The sequence below is a fragment of the Cyprinodon variegatus genome, unplaced genomic scaffold, assembly GCF_000732505.1.
Source record: "Cyprinodon variegatus isolate N-32 unplaced genomic scaffold, C_variegatus-1.0 Scaffold27, whole genome shotgun sequence".
NCBI classification, from domain to species: Eukaryota; Metazoa; Chordata; class Actinopteri; order Cyprinodontiformes; family Cyprinodontidae; genus Cyprinodon; species Cyprinodon variegatus.
The window spans coordinates 918,538-928,588 of record NW_015150480.1 but is presented as its reverse complement, the minus strand read 5'-3'; the positions used below and the strand labels follow the sequence as shown (position 1 = coordinate 928,588).

The window sequence follows — 10,051 nt, the reverse complement described above, 5'->3', positions numbered from 1 at the left end:
TCCAACAGTGGAAAGGAATGACTTCCTGTGAACAAGCAAAAACCTAAAGCCTCTGAAAGAACCCAGATTAGTCACACACAGCAAATACATCTTGAAGCGCACATCCAATGCTACGTTTTCACAGGTATATGCCTACAGAGTTGGCTAGTATTAAGAACATATGAACCAGTGAAGTACCAGTGTGGAGACACTCACAGTAACCTAGCATTCTCCACAAAAGAATGCTTGACAAAAATATATTTAACATTTCTGAATATTAAAAGCATATTCATTAAATCTTGGTCCGAAAACCCACATATGTAGATTATTAAACAAAATAAATCACAACGCCACCTGTTTTCAAAGCAGATGAGTCATTCTGAAAAAAATAAAAAACTTTTTTTTGTTGTTGGCACATTTAACCATTAGAATAATTTTAGGAGCTTAGAGTTGAACTGAAGGCTTCCCAATTGCTGCTCTCTGCTTTGACGGACCATTATCAGATTTTTTCAACAAATGGCTTCATCACTTTTCAACAGCTTTTTTCTTAATTGCCTTGCGTTTTTTTGTTTATCTTTTTGGTTACTGAACTTGAAAATAAATATACTAGTAAAAAGAATATCTTTAAAAGCCAAGAAATATGCCCTTTGATCATCATTTTTTTTTTAAAAAAGATAAAAATCTTTTATTATTCGGTATACTCTAAGTATTTTGTTTTTCTTTTGTTGGTCACACTTTGGCTGAATCCCAAACCGCCCCTAAGCACTAGCCTGTCACTATCCAGTGTCCCTCCCAATGAAGTCACACTCATAGCTATGGAAGGTGACTTGACTGAAGGTGGGGGGATATGGGACAACCTCTTCCCTCCAATGGAAAAAGAAAGTAGTCATTGCTATGGAAACAAAGTGACTACTCATGTGCATTGCTGTAGCTCTGTGATGCACGCTGACATGAAATTAAACATTTGCCGCTTTCTTATAGCAAATGTGTACGGTAAAATAAAACCATTTCAAAGAGAACCTTCCCTTTTGGGATGAATTATGTGTTTTTTCTTTATACCTAACTTTTGATTTTCTGTTAGTGTGACATAGATGCAGCAAACCAGCGGAACCTACATTTGGATGCAACTTTTTCCTTCGCCGTTACAACTGCTGCCAAATTCCAGCGAGGCTGCACTGATCGCTATTTAAGGGCTGAATGGTCCACTCACCCTCCCATACAGGCTTCTGTACAGTCCTTAATATGGTGGACCCTCAGCAGGTTATTGTTTGGGGGCCAATTTGGGATTTAGCCTTATACTCTAATTTTGTGTAGTTCCTCCCTAAACTCTATTAAGAGAACAAGTACTCCTTAGAGTAAGGTTCTTCAACATTTTCCAGGCCAAGGACCCCCAAACTGATGGCGAGATGGAGCAGGGACCCCCTAATTATATATATGGTATGAAATTGGGTTATATCAAGCTGGTCCTATAGTCACTCTATTACAGATGGAGTAATGTAACGAAAGTAATGTCTCCCCAGGATTATTAAAGTATTTCTGATTCAGATTCCTGGTTGATGGGACAGGTGTTGTGAATGAAATGGTGCCCAGCTTGAAAGAGCACCTGTGTGTCGCTGAATGTGTTCATTGATGACTGAAAGACATCTTCTGCCTCCATCTATCTGTTTACTACAGTGTGTTGAATTTGTGTTAATATGTGTTTAAAGACATTTCAATTAGTGGAAAAAATTGCAGGGGGGAATATAAAAGCAAACAGAATTTCCAAATGATCAGTGATACACATCTACTTTTTTGTGTATGCAAGTTATAGACCCTTGTTTTGATCTTTTCAGGGTTAGTCTTCTCTGGACCAAAAGGCCAAGAGTTTCCATTAACTTTCAACTATTTCTACAACTTGGCAAGACTGGAGGTATCATTACAAAAATGTGTAATTTCTAGAGTGTCTGCTTTGTTTTTATGATCAGAATCTCCTGTGGTCACATTTCAAAGTGACGGTAGATGCTCTCCACATAACCCAGGACCCGCTGCCAGTCAGGTCCCCCAGCTCGCAGCATCTCATCAGCTGTCTGTTGGACAAAAATGCAAAATTTAAACATGAATCAAATCTGCTTTGTGCGCATAATTTAGACATGATTCCTACCAGTGTGGGTGAAATCCCCACAGTCTCTCCTGTTTTGAATGCCAAACTGAGATTCGCTCGCTAAAAAAAGAGGAAAGTTGATAAGATCAACATGAAATATAGCCTGAGTCTATGCATGATAAAGAGATGCTTTTGGTACCTTGTTCTCAGGACTGAGGCTGCTGTAAGGGATGTGCGATGGGAGGTAGGTGTGGTAAACAGCGCAGAAAGCAAGGCCATCTGCCCAGCTGCTGCTGAAGTTTGTGATGTCAATATTCTGCATAAAAAGAAAAGTCAGTTTAGTTTAGGGCTGCAACGTAACTCCGAAAATAAGAAACTGCCCAATTAGAAAAAAAACAATGTTGTTTTAAATCAACAGGGCCTACATTTTTTTCCTCTAATTGGGACTTGAATTTAATGGATGAACCCTAATCTGCAGTTTTTACAAAAAATAAATGTGTACTGGTTTGTTATAATTTAAAACCTTAGTAAGACAGGAATAAATATGTGGTGTTTGGGTTCACTTTTTGGATTTCATCTCTATCTTTTATTATTGTTTTCTGTTGGTAAATTAGGAAGTTAATCATATTTAGTTAATTTCCCTTTGTTCATTTTATTTTTCATATCATTCTTCAGCCAAATCTCCTCTTTTTATTAAAGAAACTAGCTTTTCTGCAACAGCTGCCATATTCAGTAATAACATAACATGATAAATTTACTTAGTTCTCCTTCCTATTCACTTATTGGCACTGATTATTCGTTGTTATCCAATTTATTTCTCTTTCAAAACAAAATTCACCACCTCCTGCCTGACTCCTGATTGCTGTCGGGTAACTCTGCTGAAACTTACAGTAGAAGCCATTCAAAATTTCCCCACTTTCCTTTATGGGCCCTTGGCTGATCTCCTACATTCCTTTTTAAACATCAATCTTTCTACTAAAATGTTCTTTCTGTCATGATTTGTGGACATAAAGATCTAAAGAGAAGAGTTTTCTCCTGGTCTGGTATAAAGACTCATAGGCCTTTTGTCTAAAAAAAAGATTAAAAAAAATGTCACAGCACCGCCTGTTGAAAATTACTTCTAGTGGCCCTGAATTATGTTTACGGTATTTGAAATCCAGAAAAACACAGAAACTCTTTTAAAATCACCTCGTATCCTTGTGTTCGGCTCTGACACCAACGAAGCAGAGAGTTTCTCTTTGAACCTCCATGGCGACGCAGCAGTAGGTTAAAACCATCCTGGGACCTGACAGCAAGATAAAAAAAAAGACTAATGAGCTTGTTTCTTTTTTTCTTATATTGTTTTTGTACAGATTGTGTAAAAAGCAGGAAATTAGGTAAAACAGCCTTTGCAGCCGGGGGACGTTTATCGTCCTTATAATGGAGACTTGATTAGACAAATTGGATAAAGCAAACTAAACCAATATTAGCCGGAAGTGGCAGTTACATTGGCCTTTAGATCGGAAAGGTAGGTTGATATGTGTACTAACTCACTTGGTGGGAGGCAGTTCAGTAAGGGCTGAGTTGTATTTGTTCAGAGACTCCTCACGTTTTCCTGGAAAATAAACACATATTTAAAATCTCTCACCATAAAAAACACCCGTCCACTTTTTAATATATTTCCTTTTTTGATAAAATAATTTACCCACATAAATTAAAGCTACTATATTCATAAATAGATCTTAAAAGCTTTGCACAGTATTACGTTAAAACTGGCAAGTTGGCCAGTATAATATGGAGCCTAGGTGGAAGTTGAACTGAAAAAACTGCTCTTCTACATCCACCACGACACAGCCAATCAGCTTTGAACCACACCTCCACAAAAGCCAATCAGCTTCCAAAGCTCATCTTAAAAGGCCTCCGATCCGCAACTTGTCTGCTCCTGTGCGCAGTCGGTGGTTGTGCTGTGTAACTTTATTCAGATGACCCCGTTTCAACCCACCTCCAGCCCCTCCTCCACCATCGTAGCTAAAACTTAATCAGAGTTTAATACCTCCCTGACTCTTTCTGCATTCTGCATCTCATTTCAACCAGTCCGGCAGAAGGCCGCCATGTTGAGCCTGGTTCTGCCAGAGGTTTCTTCCCAATGGAGAGTTTTTCCTCTCCAATGTCGCTTCATGCTTGCTCATCATGGACAGGTTCTCTCATCCTGTGTTATCTAAACTGGACTTCCATCTTCCAGGTCCCTGAGTGAAGCTCTAGTATCAGCTCACGCAACTCACTGGATCTCCCCATAAAGCTCAGCAGACCGTCTCACTAACCAGCAGTCTATAGACTGACCAACTAAATCTATCTCCACTTTACCACCAGTTTCAGGCCCGGGGGGGAAACAGCCCTGTTCTTTATTCCTCTTCATGCATATCTATCAAAATTCAGCACCATGTTTCCTGCCGAGGTCTGAGCACCAAAGACAAAGTAATTATATCAGTAAATTTCTTCTAATTTTTTTTACGTTTTTTCTCTGTGTGTGAGTTTTTCAGATTTAAATGTTTTTGTTTCAAATACAGGAGACAAACTGAAACATTATAATTGATTTGTCCAGAGCTTTTCACCTTTTGCTGTGTTTAAGTGGACTTTATCTACTACCAAAAAGAAAATAAACAGAAAACTTTGCCCTTCCACTGTAAAGTTTCAAAGGCTCATTATGGATTGGTTAGTCAGAGATATTGTATTTTACGTCATATGAAGTGTTGTTGCTAAATGACGATAAGAGAAGGATGATGAGAAGCCACTCAATATTCCTGTCATCAAAACAGGCCAACATTTCAGCAGCTGGCAGATCAAATATGGAAATATCTGATGTTTCTTTTTTTTTTTTCCAAAATTTCCTTTGTTTTTAACTTTTCGCACAGTATGTTAAAATAAACCTTGTCCTTATATAATTCAACACTGAATTTTAACATGATTTTACCCCAATTCAACTAGACAAATTCAAATAGACTTAATCTCCTATTATTGTCTATTTAAAAAAAAATGCATGGAGGGGCAGGAAATAAATGTGAAAACATTTAGGCAAAACTAAAATCGGTTCAAAGTCCAAATTAGCAGATGAGAAAAAAGTTGAAAATCTGTAGAGGCAAATGAAGGCCAAGCTGTGCATCTAGTCATAAGATTAACAAAGTGGGCTTGACTTTTAATGTAGCTGAATATCTTTTAAAACTTCACTCAAGTTGTACAAACTTGAGTGAAGATTCAAACCAAATAACCTGACAATCAGTTATTTGGTTTCCACATCAGTCTCAGGTTGTAATATCTGAACTAAAAACACCAAAGTCCTCTTTAAAGGAAGTATTTCAGTATAACCAAAAAGTCTTACCAATACATGCTGTTGATATTTTAATATCTTGGGGCTATTTTTAGAGCCAATATTGCTTTTTTTATACCTCCATTTAAATGATAAAAATGATCAAATGTTAACAAATGTTGAAACAAGACTGAGTTTAAAAAGGCAAACAAATGGAGAGAGCAGCAATGCATGTCCCTCACATAAACTCAAGGAGTGGCTGCTGAATCCATTTATGAATCAGTCAGCTCATGCACTTATCAGTCGATACTGATTCGAGACAAAAACACAAATATTGACCAAATATCTCTTTTGCTATCTGTATTGATCTACCTCTAGCTGAAACATGAAAAAAAATCAAGGGTTATGGATACATTTCTAAAATCACAATTTTTTTTACGATAAAAAAACAAACATTTTAAATATTACAGTAGATAAAACTAAAATCCCCCATCCCCCTATCTACAATCAGCATGTGCAGAAATTTCACAGAACGTCTGACCTGCATCCTTTGGCAACTTGGTGTCTTGCCACTCTGAACTTTTTCTTCCTCTTAGTTGCCCCAAGGTCTAGAAAAATAAGGTTACTGTAACTGACAGCATGGATAGAATTTAACTGTTAATTAAACAACATAATTGAAGTAGCTTTTCTGAAAAAACAGGGTCTCACCTTGTTTGTTGACCCCACTGTTGAAGGAAGGTTAGTTTGGGATGCATCGTTTCGTATGGGATCAGTGTCAGAAGAAGCGGGCAATCTAGACAGGCTTCTGAAACATAACAGGACATAACAACCAACTGTTTTTATACTCTGCTTCAGCTTTGAGTTATTTTCCTGAGGCTGTCCTCATATGGCCAGATTAGAGTCTGGAGGTACTGTAAATTCACAACAGCGTTCCAGGACTCTGTAATTGGTACTCATCTTTGTGTGCAAAAAAAAATAAATAAATTGGATGCAGAAACTTTACTTAAAAACTTTAAAAATCACATCAACTACAAAAAATACATATATTTAATTTGCATTTTTAACAGATCTAAGGGCTGGATGATTTCTCTCACCTTGACCTCTCTGAAGTTCTCACCCTTTGGGATTCATTGGGCTGGACATCTGCTCTGTCCTCATTGGTCACATTTTTCAGGGAATGTCTGGTAAAACCTTTGAAGTCCACTTTTGAATTATTCTCAAAAACATTCTTAGTTACTTGATTCTGACTCTTACTTTCCATCCTTTCGCCTCCAAGCTTGTACAATCCCCTTAACCTGCCCCTATTGGTGCTCTCCTTGCTTTCAGACATAATAATTTCTGCATTGGACCCCTTTAGCTCCTCTCGAACATGGACATCAGTTTTATATTGAGCGTCAGTAAAAGTTGCCAATTTTTGCCTGGTTTCTTTGAGCTCTCCTTGTAGGGTGAGAAGCTGATTTTCAGCCTCCTTCTGTCTCTGCTGAGCTGCAGCCAGCTCCATCTCGATTTCCTTGTGGGCCGTTCGTAATGCTGTGAGCTCTTCTTCTGCCTCGGCTTTTAGGCGGTCAGCCACCGACACGGCCACCTGAAAGTCTGCCTGGAACTGCTGCCATTCATCACGCTCTGTCTGGAGGTAAACAGGAGATATCTGCCATTTAGAAAATGTCAGATGCTTTTATCTAAAGCAACTGATAAATTAGGATGTGACAATACAGTTAAAATTGAACCAATAATATTTGTTTGATTTGGTCTGACCTTCAATTTCACTAACATCTTTTATCTTTGGGGAAAGGAGTCATACTTTTTATTCAGAGCTTATTGTCCCTCAGGGGGTTTATTTGTCTCTGTGTCTTTATTGCAGTCTTTTTCTTTAGCGGACAGTAACAGCAGGGGTTTGAAACCCCTGACATACCTTTGTAAAGATCGTACAATGTTGTTTACTTTGGCAGCATCTCTTTAGCAGCATTATGTATTGTTAAAATTGTGCACCGAGAAAACCTGGAGGTTTTTATCAAAAGTGTACTCTAAAAGTGTTTCTTTTTTTCTGCATTTCAAAACAAAAAAATGCAAAAGTTACCAGAACTTCCACCTATTGAAATAACCAGAAACTTTAAAGGTTTAAATAACAGCCACACATTCAATAATGTTAAATATTACAACAAGCCTGCTTTTCTGAACTGACTTATTGTAATTATTGTGTATCTATCCAGCCATCCATTTTCTAACACGCTTAGTACCAAGTGGGATCGCGAGGGGTGCTGGTGCCTATCTCCAGCTGTCTACGGGCGAGAGGCGGGGTCCACCCTGGACAGGTCGGCAGTCTATTACAGGGCAACACAGAGACAAACAGGACAAAGAACCATTCACGCACACACATACACATCAGGGGACTTTAGAGAAGCCAATTAACCTAAAAGTCATGTTTTCGGACTGTAGGAGGAAGCCGGAGTATCCGGAGAGAAGCAACGCATGCTCAGGCAGAACATGCAAAATCCATGCAGAAAGACCCCGAGCCGGGAATCGAACCCAGAAACTTCTTGCTGCAAGGCAGCAGTGCCACTCACTACACTACTGAGCAGTCAATTATTGTGTATTGTGTAATAATTTTTTTCCAAGTTTAAGCAAATAAAAATAGTTTTTCAGCCAGAAAAGTGTGTATTGCTGCCATTTTGTTACACGTTCCCTGGCCCTACCGTGTTTCTCTGTTGTTAAAACCTATGACCTGCAATGCAATGCAAGCATCGATGCTTGAAAACCGTATGAACTGCAAAAACAATCTAAAAATACAGTAGCAGACATTCAAAACGGCCCTTCCCAGTCAAACGGCAGCCGAATGGCAGCCCACTTCCCTCCAAACTTCCAGCCACTGCAGTGACCCCTTCTTGCTTATTTTTACTCTGACTCCATCCTTTCACTGAATTACAGAGTCTGACCAGGAGATGATGCTTCTCTTTAGATCTTAATGTCCACAAATCATGAAAAGATATCTTGGTAAAAATATTGATGTTTAAAAAGGAATTGTAGGGGACCAGCCAAGGACCCATCAACGAAAGTAGGGACATTTTGAATGGCTACTACTGTAAGTAAAAATGTCTTAGATTAACTGTAGTTCCCCTAATTTGAGTAGGTAAATAAGATGGTTTGCCAATAGAGTGAGTATTTTTACTATAAAATAAATAGATAATATGCACTTCAAATAAGACAATGTCGTTGCTTTTTCTTATTTTAAATGTAAATTGTCTTCACTGAAAAACATTATGCATTTGGCATTTTGCATTTACTTATTATTATTACTATTATTATTACTAATTCAATACAATTGTTAGCAGGGTAGGACATAAAAAAATTTTATTAAAGTAACTAAATATGATTAAGTAAATGCCAAAAGCAGTTGCATACATTTTTCTGTGTTGTTCCATTGGCTAAGTGTCTAACGTTCCTCCTAAATTCATGAAAAAATGCATTTATTTTAAGAAAAATTGACTTATTTAGATTTCAATTTTTTACAGTGCTTCAAGTGTCAGCAGCTCAAAGACTTTCTGTTCATACACCCGTCAAAATAAAAAACAGTACAGGTTTGTAAGCGTGTCAGTAACCTTTTAGAAGTATCCCATTACATTTGCTTTCCCCAGTTTGTCATCTCAAATATATTTTGTTTGATGTTATTGTTACAAAGAGCTCATATTATGATTTTATGTCTCAGACATGGCTGATGAATCTGGTGGGGCCTGAAATCATTTTGATGGAACCTTAAATCAACCCTGTTGTGAAAGCAGGGAGACAGAACAATAAGTTTTGATTTTTGGAAACCAGCATATTTTTTCTTGGTTGAGAGAGCTGGGGTATCAACACTAAGTTTTTCATTCTCATCAAAGAAGGATACTTTATAAAAAGGATTTTCCTTGACTGGCGCCTCTGTTTCAGACACATTCACCTTTCTGACTTTTGTGGTTAAAGGTTTTTAGTAAATGACACCAACCCATTCACAGAAATACTTTATTTAGTAGTTCTTTTCAGGTGGGCAGAAAGGGAGACAGCCAAAAGAGAAATGGTTCAAAAGGTTGCTGTGTTGCTTATATGTGTTTGTTCTATACCAAAGTTTTGTGAAATCTTGGTATCTTTGCATATTTTCCTGTCCCCACAGCATGGAAAATAAGAAGCACTGCATTTCACAGTATTTCCCTTGTCCATTTCATTTGAAATATCAGCAGTTCTCTCACTGCAATATGTCTAGTTACGTACAGTTAGATTCCCAAAGTTGTTGGAAGGGTTACAGTGACCTTAGCATAATACAAAAAGTATTGGTGAAAAGTTGATGTTCTGTGCTTCTGAAAGTGTCTGGACTTTAACTGACCTGTAGAACCAATTAAAAATCAGCGGGGTCCGAATAAAGAAAATCAACAATCAGTAAAGGTCCAGAGACATTTTTAATCATAATGTGTTACTTTAAACAGCATTTAACACTGAAATAAAATGCAGGTGTTTATGCATCTATGTTATACACTGAATTTTTAAATTAAAAAAAGGACATTTTACATTTTAAAATCTAAATTGATTTTGAAGTAGAGAAAAACAATCTTTCACCACAGCAACCACACCAAGTTGATTTTTTTGCAGCTAATTAATATCTCTAATGCTGCAATAACACATTAACTCGTTCCACGAGTACCAGCTGAGTTGAAAAGGTGGCAGAACAGGAGCAAGGAGAT

General features: G+C 37.6%; 1 protein-coding gene across 1 annotated transcript in view; it reads right to left on the bottom strand.

Moving 5' to 3' along the window:
* Positions 1-1,620: 1,620 nt before the first annotated feature.
* Positions 1,621-10,051, bottom strand: part of LOC107098561 (cytospin-A-like) — an 18,947-nt gene continuing 10,516 nt past the window's right edge. The window contains exons 3-10 of the mRNA XM_015396304.1: positions 6,437-6,969; positions 6,051-6,147; positions 5,884-5,950; positions 3,593-3,653; positions 3,248-3,344; positions 2,259-2,375; positions 2,120-2,179; positions 1,621-2,045 (exon numbers count right to left, since the gene is read on the bottom strand). Coding sequence (XP_015251790.1) covers positions 1,956-2,045; positions 2,120-2,179; positions 2,259-2,375; positions 3,248-3,344; positions 3,593-3,653; positions 5,884-5,950; positions 6,051-6,147; positions 6,437-6,969 — 1,122 coding nt within the window. The 3' untranslated portion in view covers positions 1,621-1,955. The remainder of the gene's footprint in view (positions 2,046-2,119; positions 2,180-2,258; positions 2,376-3,247; positions 3,345-3,592; positions 3,654-5,883; positions 5,951-6,050; positions 6,148-6,436; positions 6,970-10,051) is intronic.